General features: G+C 61.8%; 2 protein-coding genes across 2 annotated transcripts in view; both read left to right on the top strand.

Moving 5' to 3' along the window:
• Positions 1-7,025, top strand: part of EHD4 (EH domain containing 4) — a 76,924-nt gene extending 69,899 nt beyond the window's left edge. The window contains exon 6 of the mRNA XM_062205708.1: positions 4,220-7,025. Coding sequence (XP_062061692.1) covers positions 4,220-4,756 — 537 coding nt within the window. The 3' untranslated portion in view covers positions 4,757-7,025. The remainder of the gene's footprint in view (positions 1-4,219) is intronic.
• Positions 7,026-10,286: 3,261 nt separating this feature from the next.
• Positions 10,287-18,169, top strand: part of SPTBN5 (spectrin beta, non-erythrocytic 5) — a 40,651-nt gene continuing 32,768 nt past the window's right edge. The window contains exons 1-6 of the mRNA XM_062205706.1: positions 10,287-10,480; positions 10,643-10,810; positions 13,171-13,287; positions 14,977-15,134; positions 15,538-15,766; positions 16,485-17,116. Of these exons, the coding sequence (XP_062061690.1) occupies positions 10,370-10,480; positions 10,643-10,810; positions 13,171-13,287; positions 14,977-15,134; positions 15,538-15,766; positions 16,485-17,116 (1,415 nt within the window). The 5' untranslated portion in view covers positions 10,287-10,369. The remainder of the gene's footprint in view (positions 10,481-10,642; positions 10,811-13,170; positions 13,288-14,976; positions 15,135-15,537; positions 15,767-16,484; positions 17,117-18,169) is intronic.

The raw sequence follows: 18,169 nt of genomic DNA, 5'->3' as shown, positions 1-18,169 counted from the left end.
CCCAGCAGTGAAATAGGTATTCCCGCACTCAGGGAGTGAAGAGGCCTTGTTCTGGTCAGCAGGTGGCGAGGCTGAGGGCTGCTGTGGCCTCCTGCACCCCACGACCAAGTCGTCGGACAGCCGTCCCCTGGTGTCCTTAGGACATTTCAGGAGGTGACTCGGCGTTCTGACGTTAGGGAAAGTTAGGGAGACACTCCCAGCAGTGCCGCACCCTCGAGGAGACACTGCTCCCAGACCCAGGGCCGTCTCCCGCTGGCCCCCCGGCAGAGCCCCAACTGCACGGGGAATGCACTCTGGGACCAGAGCTGCTCCGGACCAGTTAGCCAGGGCCAGGCTGGGGCAGGGGACACCCAGGCCTCTCAGAGCAGGGACAGAGGAGCGGTCTCCGGGGAAGAGGACAAGGAAGTCGTGGTCCCAGGAACAGCTGGAGGACACAGCAGGGGCCTGAACGGTCGTTGCTCCCGCGTGGGCCTGGCCCACCCCAGGCACCTGAGGGCTGAGGGCTTGAGTGAGGTGTCCCGCCTGACTCAGGGCCGGTTCGCCTCAGTTTCTTCTGTCATCCCAGAAACTGAACCCTGTTCTCAGCCCCAGAATAAAGCAGTGAACAGCTGCGTGGGCTTGTACAGCACGGGCGCTCCGTTTGGGGCAGAGGCATGAGCTCGGAGACGTCTCGTGATCTTGGCACACATCAGGGTCACGAGAGAGCACCCTGTCCTCGTGGACTGAGCTGGTCAGGGTGACCCAAGCCAAGGGCATACTGTGAGGGTGTCTTCCGAGCGCCAGGGCAGGGGCCAGGGCCCCCGTGCGGGGAGGATGCTGACTCCGGGCACAGATGCGTCAGCACTGCGGAATGGGAGGAATGCGGGCTCGCCTCCTTTCCTGCTGACTCGGTGCCCTCCCACTGCACGGAGAATGTGCTGCCCGCTGCTGAGGACTGGCCTGGCCACGCGGAGGCCGCAGAGCCTCCTCCCCCAGGGCCGGAAGCTGCTGTGGTCAGTGCCGGAACGAGTAGGCATGGGATGGCGGCTCCCCAGCCCGGGCTGGGGGCTGACCTTTGTCTTCTGGGCAGCGGCAGCTGGACCCCAGGTCCTGGCACGGGTGAATCTTTCGATTCCCCAGCGTTCTCCGGTGCTCATCCTGGTAGGAAGCCTCCTGTTGGGGACGCACCCTGGTGGAAGGCAGGGTTGACGAGGGTTTATCCTGGAGCCCGCACTCCCCAGTCAGGCCGGTGGGGGCCACAGGGATGAGAGTGCAGGGTTTGTTTCCTGTGTGCCCCTCGGGACAGGAAGAGCGGCTGCTTCCTGTCCACCCCCGCCAGTGTGTGGCTGTTTCCCCTCTCCAGTTTTCCGGAGCTTTGTTGAAGGAATCTGTGCCCCCTGCGGGCTGTAGCGAGCCTGGGTGGGCATTGCCCTCGTGCGTCAGCCTGGCCAGACCCTGAAGCCGTGTGTCTGCCCAGCACCCAGGCTCAGCCGTGGTGCGGTCCTGCGGGAGTCCGTGCCCCAGGGGACTCCAGGCAGCACTGGGATGTTTGTGTAGGACGCCTGCTCCCCTCCTCCAGGGCATTCTACTTTCAGGCCCCTTGGCAGGGTTAACGGCAGGAGCCCACAGTGCTGGCAGCGTTGTGTGTGCTCATGGCGGGGTGGGCCTGATCTGCTGGGCGGATGAGGGGCACCCACACCAGAACCCATTTTTGAGACCCCTCCGCTCTGGGTGAGCGCAGCCCTGCACGGATGGCGCCGAGCTTGCTGCCTGTGGAGGGCCTCGGAGACCCTGCCCCGCGGAAGTGTCAGCTCTGGCCCTCCACTGTCGGCTGCTCGGGGCTGCGCTGCAAACGCCAGCCCTGTGCCCTCGTGCTGTAATGTTGATTCTCCACTGGGGACCACCTGCGGGCACAGGCTACCTGAAAAATGACCCGGTCATCAGGCTCACTGCTACATAGCTATGAAGAACAAGGGTAAAGCACCTGTGTTTGGCACAGCCGTTGAGACATCGCTTGGGACACCTGCGTCCCGTGTTGGAGTCCTAGGTTCCACTACCAACTCCGGCTTCCTGCTAGTGCACACCCTGGGAGGCAGCAGGGGAGGGCTCAAGTGGTTGGGTCACTCATGTGGGAGACCTGGATTGAGTTCCAGATCCCTAGCTTTGGCCTGTCCCAGCCCCAGCTATTGTGAGCATTTGGGGAGTGAACCAGTAGACGGAAGATCGATCTCTCCATCTATCTTTCAAATAAAATTTTAAAAACAATAAAATTATATAAAAATGAATATGGCAAATATGACACATTATCTCTTAAAAATACAATCGTGTGATGTTATCTCAATGAACACATGAGTGTGCATGTGTGTTAAAAGTGACTAGGAATGCACTCCCAAACATGTTTAGCGATGATTCTTGCTGGGTGGGGGTTATACATTTTTTGAAATTTTTATATTGGCTCACCGTTTTTCTCAGCGTCTTGGAATAAAAGTAGGATGTTCACGATGATGCCACTTCCCCCGCAACAGCCCATCACAAAAGAGCTGCGAGTGACAGCTGCACCCCTCACGGCCTCTCCCCGGCCCCCTCTGGAACTGTCCGTGGAGGAATTCTGCCCGGAGAGTGTGGAGAAGCTGCCATGCCGGGAGCGTTTGTACCTTTGTGAATGCGCCCTGGACGCCGTTTTCCGTTAGGTCCCAGGGCCCCTCTTTACAGCCTTGCGCGAGTCAGGTGCAAGCCGCGGACTGCTTCTCCTGCAGCGAGCGGGGGCTGTCTCTCCCCAGGCAGTGGGGTCCCCGGGGGCCCAGGCGGCTGAGGAGCCCGGAGCTGCGCACGGGGCGGACTTGCCTTGACCTCTGCCGTCCTCTCCCTCTCTGCCTCCCTACCTTGGCTTGTCCCTCCCCATGGCTTCCGTACTCGGTAATGCTCCCTTTTCCCCTTTCAGTTTGTTCAAGGCCGTCTTGAAAGCAGACCAGAGGCAAACAACCGCAGTGTCCTTCCGCCTGGACCGCACGTGCGCCTTCAGAGCCGAGGCCGCGGCTGTCTGGGTTTCTGTCCCCCGGCCTTAGGACCGGGCCAGTAAACGTGGGGCGGGAAGATGCGTGGACAAGGGACAGAGGGGTGGGTCAGGATAGTTAGGTGGATGAATGGACGGATGGGTGGGTGACGGGTGAACAGATAGATCAATGACTAAAAGGATGGACAAAGCGGGGATGGATGAGAGGCGGGTGAAGGAGCGGCAGGTGGATAATTGAATGGATGGATGAGGGGGGTGCAGGCGTGCAGGTGCAACCCAGCAGAGCCGAGCTAGGAAAGGCTGTTTCTGTGGTACCAGCGTGGGCGGAGGGGGTTCCAGTGCTGAGTTGCACAGGAGGAGTAACACACCGTGTGTTTCAAAGTAGCTAGATTTTTGGGCCAGCGCCGTGGCTCAACAGGCTAATCCTCTACCTTGCGGCACCGGCACACCGGGTTCTAGTCCCAGTCCGGGCACCAGACTCTGTCCCGCAACCCTCTTCCAGGCCAGCTCTCTGCTGTGGCCCGGGAGTGCAGTGGAGGATGGCCTGAGTGCTTGGGCCCCGCACCCCATGGGAGACCAGGAGAAGCACCTGGCTCCTGGCTTCGGATCAGCGCAGTGCGCCTGCCACAGCGGCCATTGGAGGGTGAACCAACGGCAAAGGAAGACCTTTCTCTCTCTCTCTCTTACTGTACACTCTGCCTGTCAAAAAAAAAAAAAAAAAAAGCTAGATTTTAACGTTCTTGTCACAAAGGAATGATAAATGTTTGAAGTGACAGATGGCCTAATTAATCTGATCATTACAAATACACACTTGAATTAAAACATCACGTTGCACCGCATACGTGTAAAGATGTGGGTCACTAATCCTAACCCCTCCCTCCTAGGATGGCTGTGCCCATCTACTGAAGTGTGTCCTAAACTCACTTTGAGAAATAAAACAGTAATTTTCTAGCGTGGAGTGAAAGAGGCTTTTCTCAAAGCCCTAGGTGGTTGCCGTCACTCGTGGGGCCACCAGCAGAAATTGGCTACTGTAGATTAAAAACATCGCATCCTACGCACCTTGCCTCTGGTTCCGAAACCCTCGCCTGAGATTGGATAGGGAGCTCTGGGAGAGCACAGGGGGTGGTGGGGGAATCCGCCACCCCCCACCTCCCGCCCGCGGCCCCTGCCTGCTTCCTCCCGGAGAGAGAGCGCCAGGTCACCTGGTCTGTGCTCTGTCCCCTGCAGGAGCAGCTGGAGAACTACGACTTCTCCAAGTTCCACTCGCTCAAGCCCAAGCTGATCGAGGCCGTGGACAACATGCTGAGCACCAAGATCGCGTCCCTGATGAGCCTCATCAGCCAGGAGGAGAGCAGCGCGCCCACGCAGCTCGTGCAGGGCGGCGCCTTCGACGGCACTGCCGAGGGCCCCTTCAACCAGGGCTACGGCGAGGGTGCCAAGGAGGGCGCCGACGAGGAGGACTGGGTGGTGGCCAAGGACAAGCCCGTCTACGACGAGCTCTTCTACACCCTGTCACCCATCAACGGCAAGATCTCGGGCGTCAACGCCAAGAAGGAGATGGTGACCTCCAAGCTGCCCAACAGCGTGCTGGGCAAGATCTGGAAGCTGGCCGACTGCGACTGCGACGGCATGTTGGACGAGGAGGAGTTCGCGCTGGCCAAGCACCTCATCAAGATCAAGCTGGACGGCTACGAGCTGCCCAGCACCCTGCCCCCCCACCTCGTGCCCCCCTCTCACAGGAAGTCCCTGCCGAAGGCCGACTGATGGGCGGCGGGGCCGCTGACGCACCAGTGACCTCGGGCTGGACACTGCCTTCTCTGTGTCTCAGTCTCCCAGTCTGTGGAACGGGGAGGCCAGACACTGGACACCAGGAAGATGAGGTCCTTCCACCTCTCAAATCCCCTGACTTTCTGTTACAATCCGAGGGGCTGCAGGACAGGCATGGAGACCGGGGGGCTGCAGAGAAAGGCAGATTTCCAGGGAACACCCAGGAGCCTGGGGGCGCAGCGGGAAGGGAGATGGGGCTCGCAGGGGCGGCTCGCGAGTCGGGACCTCCATGGGGCCTGTCTCCCTCAGAGGGCCTCCGGCCAGTAGCCGTAACCTTATTTATTAATTATTGCGTTTCCAACTGTACTGAGAGCAGCGAGAGACAGAGCTCTCTCCAGACCATCTACCAAAGAGAAGAAGACCGAGGCCCAGGTGGGAGACAGGCTGCCCCCCGGCCACATGAGCCCCAGCCCCTTGTCCCCGCCCTCCCGGGCCTCCCATCCCAGCAGTGTTTGGTCAGGGCTTAGGGACTCCCTGGCACGAGTTTGGGATTGCACCTCGGGTCACGCTAAGGTCTGGGGTTAGCTTGCCTTGCTGGTGGGTCTGGGAAGCACAGCCCAGTCCGGTGAGGGCAGGGTGGCGTCCCTAGTGCCCCCAGCATCCAGCATCCCCAAGGCAAGCTGTCTGGCTGCCAGCAGTGTCCGAGGCCCCGGGCCAGCCCTGCCTGGGCTGTTGAGGAGAGGTAGGTCTGCGGAGTTCCATGTCGCTTTTGTAGAAAACAGGCATTTTTAGTATATCCAGGGTGGTGGTTTGTTTCTTACGAGATGAAAGCCTTTATACGGGAACAAAATGGCATCTTATACAGCCTCCTGGTCAACAGCTGTCGAGTCATGAATGCCCGCCTCAGGCAGGAGATGGGCGCCCCCTGCACGCTGCCCGGGGGCAGGGGGGCTTCCGCCGAGTCCCCCACAGACCCCGGCCCTGCTGGCCTGTCGCCTGTGTCCGGGAGGTGCTGATTCCTGCAGCCACACTCCCTGCTCTGTGGGCAGCAGGTGCCTTGCACACTATTTCTGCAGCCCCGGAAACGGAGGACATGCCCACAGCCCCTCTAAGCCTTCCCCAGGTTCCTGCCACTGATGCGGGTGGAAGAGGAGAGTGACTGGAGGCAAGCACTCCTGCCAGTGCCAGCCCTCAGCTGCCTAGCTCACCTTCCACAGTTGTAAGAGAAGCAAGTGCCTCGTGTGGTTTTTAGTCTTTATGCGCACTCTTCATTAGGTTCATAGAAAAACACCTGTAATGCCAGCCCTGTCAGATGAGCAGCTAGCTCCGGGCAAGTTCCTCCACAGGGGCCTCCTGAGATGTGAGCCCCGGCGGCCGCCAGGGCGGGTTGGGGGTCGCTTTGTCCAGGGCGCAGGGCTGCCCCGGAGCTGCCTTCCTGTTCAGAATGCTCTTCCTTAGCTCAGCGCAGCTGGCACGGAGAAGCCCAGGTAGACACGTGCGCCTGGTCCCGTGGGAGTGCGCATGGGCGGGGGGCTCCGTGCGTGTCTGTCCGGAGATGCGGATGCGGTGGCGGGGCTGCCGTCCCCGTGGAAACAAGGACATGATGCGGCGCTTAACGTCCCGGCTTCCGAAATGCTGGGGACAGCCGGGCTGAGCGAGCCTACAGGCAAACCCAGCCATGCCGCCCGCTGCCGCCTCTGCCGCGCACACCACACCCCTAACACCCGCTCCCCAGAGGGCGGCCCAGCGCCCGGGCCAGGGCGCCTGGACTCTGAACCGTACAGCTCTCTCCCAGACTCCACCGAGGGACCTCGCCCGGCGCCTGCCTCTACAACGCTAGGTTCCAGGGAAGGGAAGGCTCCAGCCTGTTCCCCCTTCCCGGCGGGCAGCCTCCAAGCTATGAGACCGCTGAGCCTGCGGGTAAAGAAACCTCTCAGGGGGCCCGCCGCGGGTGTACTGAGGCAGCCGTCATGCCCAGAGCCAGGCCCGGGGCCAAACCCTGAGGATGGGAAGGCGTTTTACTGTCCCCTCCCGTGGAAGGTAGCGGAAGGGCAACTCCAGGATGGAGAGCGGCTGAGTCAACCAGGACACGTGGCCTAATTTAAGAGTGTGTCAGATTGTGTGGCAAATTAACCCGTGCAATTAACACACGTGCTTCTGTATATTTTTTTCTATTTTGTAATCCTATTTAGAAGTATCAAAAAAAGACACAGTTGACTGATCAATAAACTTACTCAGAAACCCCTACCTGCCTCCTGTTGGCTCTGGCGTTCCAGGGACCAAGTCCCTCTGTGTCTCGGGGCAGCTGTGGCCCCCATGTGTGCATTGTGGAGTGAGGTGGAAGAGCTAGGAGGCAGTGTGCTGCCTCGGGATCCCGACTCGTCCTGCGTCCTCTCTGGCGGGCACGGACTCCCACCGTGTGGCTGCTGCTGCAGCGAAGCCGCTCCATTCCAGGCCCCAAACAGCCCCCTGGGGTGGCTGGAGCCCCAGCTGGGAGGGGCTCACCTGCGCACACTCAGAGCCGGGCGGCCGGCATCGCTGTGCACGCTGGGGAGACGCGGGCCCCTGAGGCATGCTGAGGAGGCGGGGCCCTGCAGCCGCAGGTGCAGCTGTGCCAGGGTGGCACCCAGGTGCCCAGTGTCGCCCCTGCTTGTCCCCTCACAGGTGTGCACCCCTGGAGCAGACACCTGGGCTCTTCCTGCTGACACCCATCCATCCTCTGAGTGGTCCACTCCCCTCTTCCCACCCCTACTCCGAGCCGTGATGGACCTCACCCCGCTTCCCAGGGTGGGGGCTGACTGGCTTGAGCCCTACCCTCACCGCCAGTCCCATATATGGGTTCAAAAATGGCTGAGAGCCAGGCCCCACAGGCTTCTGTTCCAACTCCTGTGGCGCCTTGGCATGAGGAAGGGAGCCTGCTGGGGCAGCAGGGCAGGTGGCATTGAAAGGGATGTCCATAGCTTTTGGGGGCGGGGGAGGGAGGTCCAGCTGGAGTAGCTGCTGTGTGGGGCATGAAGATACAGCAGACATGGGAAAAGCAGAGGGGCCCAGACCCGGGGTGACGTCACTTAGCTGCTGGGCCAGACCTCGCCTGAGGTCCCCTCACTGCTGGACTTGTTCATGGGAGCCAATTCATTTCCTTTATAGCAAGCAAGCCGGTTCAACGTGGGGTGTCCCTTACTTGCAACACAAGGTGCAGTGGCCATCAGGATCACATTTCAGGGCTGCGTTCAGTCACGGCCAAGGAGGAGCAGTCCTTGCCACGCGTGCCGTGGCTTTCGTTGAGGTTGAGCTAGGGAAGAGGAAAAGCGGTGGCCCCAGCCAGCCCAGCCACTGCATAAACCAGTGCTCTGCTGAGATCCATGTGCAGAGCTCGGTGTGACTCAGTCTGCCCCCTGGTGCTCACAGCCAAGGGCCAAGGGTGTCAGGACAGAGGAAGCTTTATTGAGAATAAAGCCCGGGAGGGCTCACTCCCAGGTGAACGCACAGCGGAGGGTGGCCAGCGAACACCTAGCGGAGAGAGAGCCCCCTCCCTTACCGACGAGTGTTGATATAGCACAAAGTGGCGGGAAGGGGTCTGGGTCTGCCGAGACGCAGGGAGAGGCTGGGCTCATTCGAAAGGTCCTGCGAGGTTACAGTGTGAGCTGGGCGGGCTTTGGGCTGGGGCTGAGGCTGGACTCTGGGGCCAAGCTGCTGAGCTGGGGAAGAGAGCTTGGGAGGAGCGGGGACAGCTCAGGCTGCTGCCTGCACTCCCCAGAGAGTGCTGCGTCCAGCGGTCCAGGCAGGGTGGGGCTGTGCTAGCAGGGCAGAGAAAGGGGTTCTGCTGGCTGTATGTAGGTGAGAGGTCAACACGCATCTAAGCTCCACGAAGGGAACACAGCTCAGTCTTCCCCGGGTTAAGGAGGTCGGGAGGACTTCCTGGAGGCGGCAGGGTTTTAACCGAATGCAGATGACGGGGAACAGGAAGGGGCACCCTATGCTGGGAGAACAGCCCGCGGAGCCTGGTTAGAAAGCTGGAGGGCTCCCGAGATCCCGGCCCGAGCAACTCCGATGGGCAAGTTCCTCTCAGCAGGCGAGGGGGACTCCACAGGTGTGCAGACACCGGTGGTGGCACACAGGCAGGCGAGGTATCGAAACGGGAAAAATCAGCCCGGGCTGCTCCACCCTGGGCAGCCACGACTCACCAGAGAGGAGCGTGGACGCAAGGCAAAGGGGTACTCAAGAGCCCGGCAGTCCTGGGGCGGTGGGGCATCTTCCGGCTCAGCAGCGCTTCTCCCGCCTTGCTAGCTAGCCAGATCGTTTGGAGGGGTGGGGGGTGAAGGGGGGAATTGGGAGGAGGTGGGGGGAGCGATCGACTCCGGCAGACTTTGAAAGTGGGCTTGGAACCGTGGGGCGGGCGGTGGTCCCTTGGGCTGGAGCTTGGTGGTTGCAGGTTGCTTCCTCGCCTGAGGTCCTGTGCTTGCAGCCGGGTCCCTGTTGTCAGTCTCTGGAATTCTTAAGCCAGCACTGCCTGCTGAATTAAAAAAAAAAAAAACCCTTTAGTCATAAGATCAGCCGGCCATTAGCCCTTGTCAATCAGAATGAAAAGGCAAGGCAGCCATGTTGTGAGCCACAGGACTCACCACAGTCACGGTAGGAGACCAGGAGGAGCACATGTCCCGGCCACAGCCAGCTCCTGGGAGCCTCTCCGTGGAGGAGACTGGCATGTCAGTCCTGGGCACCACTTCCTAGGGGCAGCGCCAGGGAAGCCTTGCCCACCAGGCCAGGACGGCCAGGGCCTGGGTCCAATGAGCACCTATGTGTGGACTGCTCCCAGGGGCCAGTGCTCCCTCCTACCCCCAGCCTCAGGGCTCTCAAGAAGAGGACCCTGGAGGTGCATAGTTTGACCCAGACCAGCGGGCAGCCCACAGGCCACCAGCCAGGCTGCGGTGCCCCCACCATGCTCCCACCAGAGCCTGTGAGCCTCATGTGCCACTGTGGAGGCTGCAGAGGCCGAGGGTGGGGGATGGAGGAGGAGACCCTCCAGCCAAGGGCCCGGAGCATTCTTGAGCCACCCCCTCCATGTCTGGGCCACGCCCTGCAGCAGGTGGGAGGACAATGCTGCCTGTGTGCCGTCGCCCAGACCCGCTCGCTCCGGGGAGGGCCACGGTGTGGCCCCAGCACTGGCTGCAGCCGCTCCTCACGCCTGCTCCCTGCACAGCCCCTGCTGTGTGCTCTCCAGCCAGCAGGGCCTCCTCCCCAGGACCCGACATCCCCCAGGTGAGCCATTCCACCTGCCCTGCTCAGCCCAAGCCCAGGGCCTGGCAGCAGGAGCTCGGCGTAGAATACGGGGGGAAGGGCAGAGCATGGGGGCTCTGGGGTACTCACGTGCAGCGCATCCTGGCTAGGCACGCTCCAAACCACAACCCTTACCCAATGGGGGGCAGGCTGGCCGGTGGGGCCCCCAGGCCTTAGGCAGAGCGGTTGTCTGGGTCCCTACTCCTTCCCCACCTTCCATGTCCCCAACAGATCCAGGCTTAAGGAAATGCCCAGGAGTCCCTTGGCCCCAGAGCCCTTGTAGCAGGAGGCCCAGCCACTGAGCTCCGGTCCCCGGGCAGTGCAGGTACGGCCATGGCCTCAGAGTACGAGACGGGCCACATCCGCCAGCTGCAGGCACGGCACACGCAGATGCAGGAGAAGACCTTTACCAAGTGGATCAATAACGTCTTCCGGCATGCCCGGGTGAGTGCGGCCCCCGTCGTGACCCCCCACCCCCACCCCGGCTTTGGCCAGCAGAGCTCCTCCCTCCGAGGCAGCTGCTCCGGGCCTGTACCTCCCAGGTCCCAGGATGGGGTGGGCAGGCGAGGCTGGCTGGACTCGGAACCACCCCTGTCCCCTCCCCAGGTGGGCATCCAGATCCAGAACCTGTACACAGACCTGGCCAACGGCGCCCACCTCCTGCGGCTGCTGGAGCTCATCTCCGGGGAGGCCCTGCCACCGCCCAGCCCGGGCCGCATGCGCGTGCACTTCCTGGAGAACAACAGCCGGGCTCTGGCCTTCCTCAGGGCCAAGGTGGGCTGCGGGCCATGGGGTGGGCAGCCAGGACAGGCCGGATGGCTAGAGCATCTTTCCTGGGCTGTACTACAGGGGGAGCAGCCAGGAAGCAGAGGCACGGGAAGCGAAGCCCTTGTTGCACTGCGCTCCTGGCTTGCACAACGCACAGCTGGCCCATGCAGGGACAGTCACACCTAGGCGGGTGGTCAGTGCTGTTGTCTGTGACAAGAGAGACCGCGGGTTCCAGGCTGAGAGAGACCCAGTGATCTCCCGGCCTTCTCATTCCATCAACGAGAGCACGGAGGTCTGGAATCACCTGCTAGGCGAGACCCCTGGTGGGCCAGGCTGCCAAGCCTGGAGGGAGGGCAGGAAACCAGGAGGAACTGGACTCGGAGCCCAGCAGCAGGGGAGGGGCAGGCCAGAGGGACAGTCACTAAGAGGAGGCAGGCTCATGGTCAGGGTCAGAGAGCCGTGCTGGGTCACCGAGACTGGGAACGGGAATGAGGAAGACCAAGGGCCCCCAGTCTCAGGTGCTGACGCTGGGCGGGGGCTGTCCCTGGGGGCTGGAGCAGAAGGCCGTGAGCTGTGGAATACCAGGCCCTCTTGGGTCTCGGGGACAGCAAGCCAGCCATCTCCCCTCCAGACACCTGGGGAGGTCAGGGGCCCTGTGACCCTTGTCAGAGGCTGTGCAACTGTCCCCCAGCCTGATGTCAGTGTGCCACTGCCACCTGTGACAGTGACACCCTTGACCCCACGTGCACACGAGGTCGCCATGGCCAAGGCAGGACAAGGGCACAGCTAATGAGTGGCAGAATGTGGAAGGCATCAGTTTGTGATGCAGACTTGGCATGCACTGGGCATTCTGTGCCAGGTGCCGGGGGCGCCCCAGCCAAGCCCGGAGCCTGACCTGCAGAGCCTGGGCTTCAACGGGGGGCACGATGGGACCCAGGGCAGCATTATGCTGGTCACGTCCGACAACCGCCTCTCTGGGAAGTGACAGGTCTAGTGTGTAAAACTGGCTGACTGCCACAGCACTGACTGTCGTGGCCGAGTTCAAGCCAGCAGCGTGAGGTCATGAAACATGAGGTCACTAGGAGCAGACTGGAGCCCCCACCGGCCAGACGCCCAGGTCCACGCTGAGGAGGCAGAGGCAGGGACAGGGGGAAGAACACGGGGTGGAGGCCTGAAGAGACCACCCAGATACAACCGCACACCCAAGGGAGGCGACACCCTGGCTGCCGCACCTCCCATGGGGCTGGCGGGCAGCCCAAGCAGACGCCTGCAGGTCTCGTGGGGCGCCTCTCTCCCTTCCCCTCGTCAGTCAACGCCCCTATACTGATTAGCCGCTGTGGCCAGACATCTACGAGGCGCCTGAGATGCAGCAGAGAACAAAACCAAGGTCTCCAGCAGAGCAGGCAGAGGGGACAGTCCTTGTGTTCCAGTTTGTTTTTCTAAGATTTTATTTATTTGAAAGGCAGACAGAGAGAGGGAGACTCCTATCCATCTGCTGGTTCATTTGCCAAATAGCTGCAACAGCTGGGGCTGGGCCAGGCCAAAGACAGGAGCCAGGAGCTTCATCCTGGTCTCCCTCTTTGGGTGCAGAGGCCCAAGGACCGGGGCCGTCTTCCGCTGCTTACACAAGTGGATCGGAAGTGGAGCAGCCAGGACACACCCTGCACTTCAACACCAGCCCCTCTGGTTCCCGTTTTAACAGTGATTGGTGGAGGCCTCACTGAGACAGCAACATTTGAGTAAAGCCAAGATGGAAGAGCCACAGTGTTCTCACACAGCCATGACGGCTGGGCTTAGGATCCAGATCAAGACTCTCACGGCCTTCGAGTTGGTGGCTGGGGAGCGTGGAAGACAGAGCAGAGCACCAGGGGCTTGCTGTCCATCCTCCCGCCCAAGGGGCAAGATCTAGGCAGAGGTTCCCAGCTTCCAGGCTGCGAGAACACCCCAGGTGTTTGTTCGCACCTCAGTTTCTGGGCCCTGGCCTAGGGCCAGCTGCTGGGCCAAGCTTGGGGGCCTGGACTTTGAGCAGGCTCTGTAGGAGATGAGTACTGGGGGCAGGACTGAGATCTGGGTGTGAGCAGGGCCCAGCACCCCCCAGGTCCCGAGACGCACATTTACAATCCTCTGTTTCACACACATGGACAGCTGTGACCCCGCATTTCCAGCCACTGGGGCTGACCCACTGAGCGTGGCCAGGTTATCTGCCACCCATGTTCCCCAGCTGGGCTTGGGCCCAGCCTTGTGCCCTGCATGATTCTCCCTAGGGGACCTCCTGGCCAGGGGACCATCCCACCCCGGACTTTCGGTCCCTCTGAGCCCTCCCTGGCACAAGGGCCCTTGCCCAGCCCAGCCTGCTGTCCCCACAGGTGTCGGTACCCCTCGTCGGGCCAGAGAACATCGTGGACGGAGATCAGACGCTCGTCCTGGGACTCATCTGGGTCATCATTCTGCGTTTCCAGCTTTCGCACATCTCCCTGGACAGGGTGTGTCTCCACCCCAGCACCCCGTGGCCCCCGCAGCCCTGGCCTCACCTGTGCCCCCTGGGGACAGAGTGGCAGAGCCTGTGCATCTGCAAAATCCATATTGGGGCTTCAGCCATGGTAAAGAACCGTGAACGTTAGAGAAACGTCACGTGGACTAGACGGGGGCTCAGACATGGCTGGAGCCCCAGGTCGCGCCCCAGGGAGGGGTGGGCTGACTGTCCAGCACCACTTCGCCCCCATTTGTGAAACCCCGCCACTTTCTTTACTGGTTCTGCTACCTACGGACGCCAGAAGTCCCGCCTCTGGAGGCTTACAAAGCTGCCAGGGCCCAGTGCATGGGACGGACAGTGTTTCCCTCCCACTCCCCGTCTATATCCGAGAGAGTGTAAACATGGAGCCCCAACACTGGCCAACTTTCACGGTTCCTAAAACGCCAGCTAAAAACCCATCCCAGAGGCCGGCGCCGTGGCTCAACAGGCTAATCCTCCGCCTTGCAGCGCTGGCACACCAGGTTCTAGTCCCGGTCAGGGCACCGGATTCTGTCCCAGTTGCCCCTCTTCCAGGCCAGCTCTCTGCTGTGGCCAGGGAGTACAGTGGAGGATGGCCCAAGTGCTTGGGCCCTGTACCCCATGGGAGACCAGGAGAAGCACCTGGCTCCTGCCTTCGGATTGGCGCAGCGCGCCAGCCACGGCAGCCATTGGAGGGTGAACCAACGGCAAAAGGAAGACCTTTCTCTCTGTCTCTCTCTCTCTCACTGTCCACTCTGCCTGTCAAAAAAAAAAAAAAAAAAAAAATCCCAGCAGAATGGAGGGGAGCCACAAACTGGGCGCCAACTGCACAGGATCCCTTGAAGCATCAGAGTGTGATGGGAGCTCCTGAGGGCAGGGCCTTGTCCGCCGGCACCCCCAGGGCATCTCTTTTGGGGAAGGAAATAGAGGGAGGGAGAGAGGAAGGAAGAATTTCTCACTGGCTTCGAGCCTTTTCAGGGGCTGCCGTAGGCTCCCCAGGCCCCTGAGCCAGTGTCAGGGGCTCCCAGCAGCCCTCCCACTTGGGAGCAGCAGGTGCTCCTCGCTGGCTCTGATTGTCTGCAGCTTCCGCAGGGAGGAGAGGCTGGAGGAGAGACCGGCCCCAGGAACTCCTCACTGTGGGAAGGGTAGCAGGGACTGAACCCAGAGCTGGCTGTGCCGCCTCCCAGCCCAAGGCAGTCCCAGAGGCTGAACGTGGGAGGCAGGGGGCTCTCCGTCTGAGGTCGCTGGGTCCAGGCCAGCCCCTCTGCTTATTGGCCAGGGGGCTGGGCAGCTTCCCAAGCTCTCACTGCATCTGGTCCATCACCTGTGGACAGTAAATACTAATAGCACCCACCTGTCAGGGCCACGAGGGGCTGTGGGCCTGGCAGCGACAGATGCTGAGTCTGATGGGGTCACAAATGGGAGCTGTGGCTGTCAAGGTCACCAGCGTGACACAGAGACAGTGGACGCAATGGGACCAGCAACCAATTTCCATTGGGGTGCTGCCTTCTCACCCTGATCCTCACCCATCACAGATGAAACGGGGTAAAATCAGAGGCACTGGGGAGAGGGGGCCAGCACCGCCTCCAGGGGGCCTCCCCCTCCCCCTCTGCCTGCAGGCTCCGCTGGCCACCCACAGTCCCTGCTCCCGCATGGTGACCCTGCTGCCCTGTCCTTCCAGGAAGAGTTTGGGGCCAGCGCAGCCCTGCTGTCCGCTAAGGAGGCTCTGTTGGTCTGGTGCCAGCGGAAGACGGCTCCCTACGCCAACGTGCGCATCACTGACTTCTCCCGCAGCTGGAGCGACGGGCTGGGCTTTAACGCCCTCATCCATGCCCACCTGTGAGCAGCAGCGGCTGGCTCTGCCCTCCCCTCCCCCAGCCACTGCTCCAGGGCCTGGGTCTTCCACCTGACCAGTCTCCCACATCCTGTCTGGACCCTGGAGGAGGAGGACAAGTGCCACAGAGTCCTCAGTTTCGGTTGGCCCCGCCCTCTTCCCTAGGAGACCCCATGGAATCGGCCACGTTTGCCTTTGCCCCCTGCCCCTCCACATCCTGGGCCCTGGTTGTCTTCACAGTCCTCTCCCCGGAAGGGCCTGCTCCCTGGGAGTCCTCTCCCCTCTCCCTGCGCAGGACTAACCTCCTCTCCCTCGGGGTCCTGTCCTTCAGCTAACCACTAACTCAAGTCCACCTAACCCAACGCCATAAGCCCCGCTGCTGAAGAGCCCGCCCTGCCGTCTGTCTAGGCCGGGCCTGCTGGACTACCGCGCCCTGCGTCCAGACCGCCCACTGCACAACCTCACCCTTGCTTTCCACGTGGCCGAGCGTGAGCTGGGCATTGCTCAGCTGCTGGACGCCGAGGACGTGGCCGGCCTGCAGCCGGACGAGCGCTCCATCATGACCTACGTGTCCCTCTACTACCACCACTTCTCCCGCCTGCGCCGGGGCCGCACTGTCCACAGGAGACTCGCCAAGGTTGGTGGCCAAGTGAGGCCTGCCAGCTGTGGGGAGCTCCACCCCGGGGACAGGCAAGATGAGCCGGGGCCCCCCACATCAGACAAGCCTGGGACAGACCCTGCCCCCCGCCCCCGCCCCATGCCGCTGCGGCCTCAGCACCTCACTTCTCTGTGCTGGGAGCAGGGCACCTCCTGTCCCTCCCCTGCCCGCCCCCCTCGAAGGCTGCCAAGCACCTGATGGGATTAGCAGGCTTACGGGGCCAGCAACTTACAAGGGCAGGCACGGATGCGGCTCTGTGGGGTTGGGGCTCTGCATACTCCATGCTTTTGGGGGGCTCCCTTGCTCTCTGGGCTCGATGGCAGAGGCTGCGGCCTGGGAAGGCAGTGGGCAGGGTGGGTGTTGCAGCCAGCGACGGTGAGGGCCACGGGGGATGGGAGAAAGGTCCAGAAACATGCAGCCTGGCGGGGCCCCAGCCCAAGGGAGAGGCCAAATGGGGTGACATAGGCAGGACTCAATCTCACCCCCGATCAGGGTCAAGGGGCCCCGTACTCCCAATTCTGAGTGAGCCATGTAGGCAAATCCACTTCTCTGGGGACTGATGGGAGCCATCCCCCTCTATCGTACATCCACTGAGCGACAGGACTACTGCCCACCTGGGCAACTCTGGCGGGCACCCAGCAACCAAAGGGACCTGCCTTGAGCCACCACCCTGAACCGTGCCCACGCCCTCCCCCAGGTCCTGCTCCAGCTCCGGGAGACAGAGGCGCTGCAGACCCAGTACGAGCAGCTGGCGGCGGACCTGCTACGCTGGATCGCAGAGAAGCAGGTGCAGCTGGAGGCGTCCGGGCTGCCAGACTCGCTGCCTGCTGTACGGCAGCTGCTGGCGGCCTTTGCCTCCTTCCGCACCCGGGAGAAGCCCCCTCGGCTCCAGCAGCGAGGGAGCCTCGAGGCCCTGCTCTTCCAGCTGCAGACAGCACTTCGAGCCCAGCACCGCCGGCCCTTCCTGCCTCCTGAGGGCCTGGGCACTGCAGAGTTGGCGCAGCGCTGGGCAGGCCTGGAGCGGGCGGAGGCTGCTCGGAGCCAGGCCCTGCAGCAGAGGCTGCTGCAGCTGGAGCGCCTGGAAACGCTGGCCCGGCGCTTCCAGCACAAGGCGGCCCTCCGGGAGAGTTTTCTAAAGGACGCGGAGCAGGAGCTGGACCGGGCCGCATCCCCACTGGCCAGCCTGGCCACAGCGGAGGTGGCCACCCAGAGGCTGGGCATGCTGGAGGCTGGCATCCTGGCCCAGGAGGGGCGCTTCCGGGCCCTGGCTGAGCTCACGGACATCCTCCGGCAGGAGCGCTACCACAGCTGGGCAGATGTGGCCCACAGGTGAGCCCCAGGCCTGTAAGCCATCCTCACGACAGGGTCAGGCCTTCCTCCCGCACCCCTCTTCTGGCCACAGAGGACACGGATGATTTATGGTTTCGGGGCTTTCTTTGTGAAGAGACCAATCTCCCACTGAGGCATGGAATTCCCTCCTCCTCCCTGTGGATCAAGCACCGCTCTTTGTGGGGAGCCGCTTGGTCATTCCTTCACCACACAGGCATTTACTGAGTTGTCTGCTGTGTCCCCTGTGCTGTCCTTGGAGCTGGAGACTTAGCAGGGAAAAGGACACACAGAGCTTCCTTCACGAAGCTGGCATACTACCCAGACACTTGAGAAAAGCTGTGTGAGGGAGTGACAAGACATATTAACAGGAGAGGCGGGCATTGCTGCCAGCTGGGATGTCTGCTTCCCCTCTCCCAGTGCCGGTTCAAGTCCTGGCCCCGGCTGTTCCACTTCCCATCCAGCTTTGTGCCTGAGAGGCAAGAGATGATGGCTCAGGTGCTAGGGCCCTGTCACCCATATGGGAGACCAGGATGCAGCTGGCTCCTGGCTTCAGCCTCGGGCAGCTCTGGCTGTTGTGGGCACTTGGGGGAGTGGACCAGCATCTGGAAGATCTCTGTCTATCTGTCTCTGTCTCTCTCTATTGCTGTGGGGACTGTGAGGGTTCAAGCTGGGGGAGAGGAGCAGGGTAAGCCTGGGAACCAGAAGAGACTCACTGGGAAGTTGACTTTTGCGTGAAAACCAGAGAGAAGCGAGGGGCCGGCCATGCAGATGTTGGGGGAGGGGAGGGCTCTCACTGGGGCAGTGGATGACCAGGACAGTGCTCCATGGCAGGCACCTGCCTGGCAATTTGAAAAAATGACAGAGAGGCCAGTACAGGCCAAAGCAGACAGCCAGCATGGAGTAGAGCCCAGGGGTGGGGGTGGAGGTCATGCTGGGCCTTACAGAGTGCAGGAAAGAGGTGGCTGGTTTTGTTTTAATTTGTGAGGCAGAGAGCTCCCATCTGCTGGTGCACTTCCCCAAATGCCTGCATTAGCTGGGGTTGGGCCAGGCCAA

Source organism: Lepus europaeus, chromosome 11 (genome assembly GCF_033115175.1).
Source record: "Lepus europaeus isolate LE1 chromosome 11, mLepTim1.pri, whole genome shotgun sequence".
NCBI classification, from domain to species: Eukaryota; Metazoa; Chordata; class Mammalia; order Lagomorpha; family Leporidae; genus Lepus; species Lepus europaeus.
The sequence above is the reverse complement of the archived record's forward strand: the minus strand, read 5'-3'. Positions and strand labels throughout refer to the sequence as shown.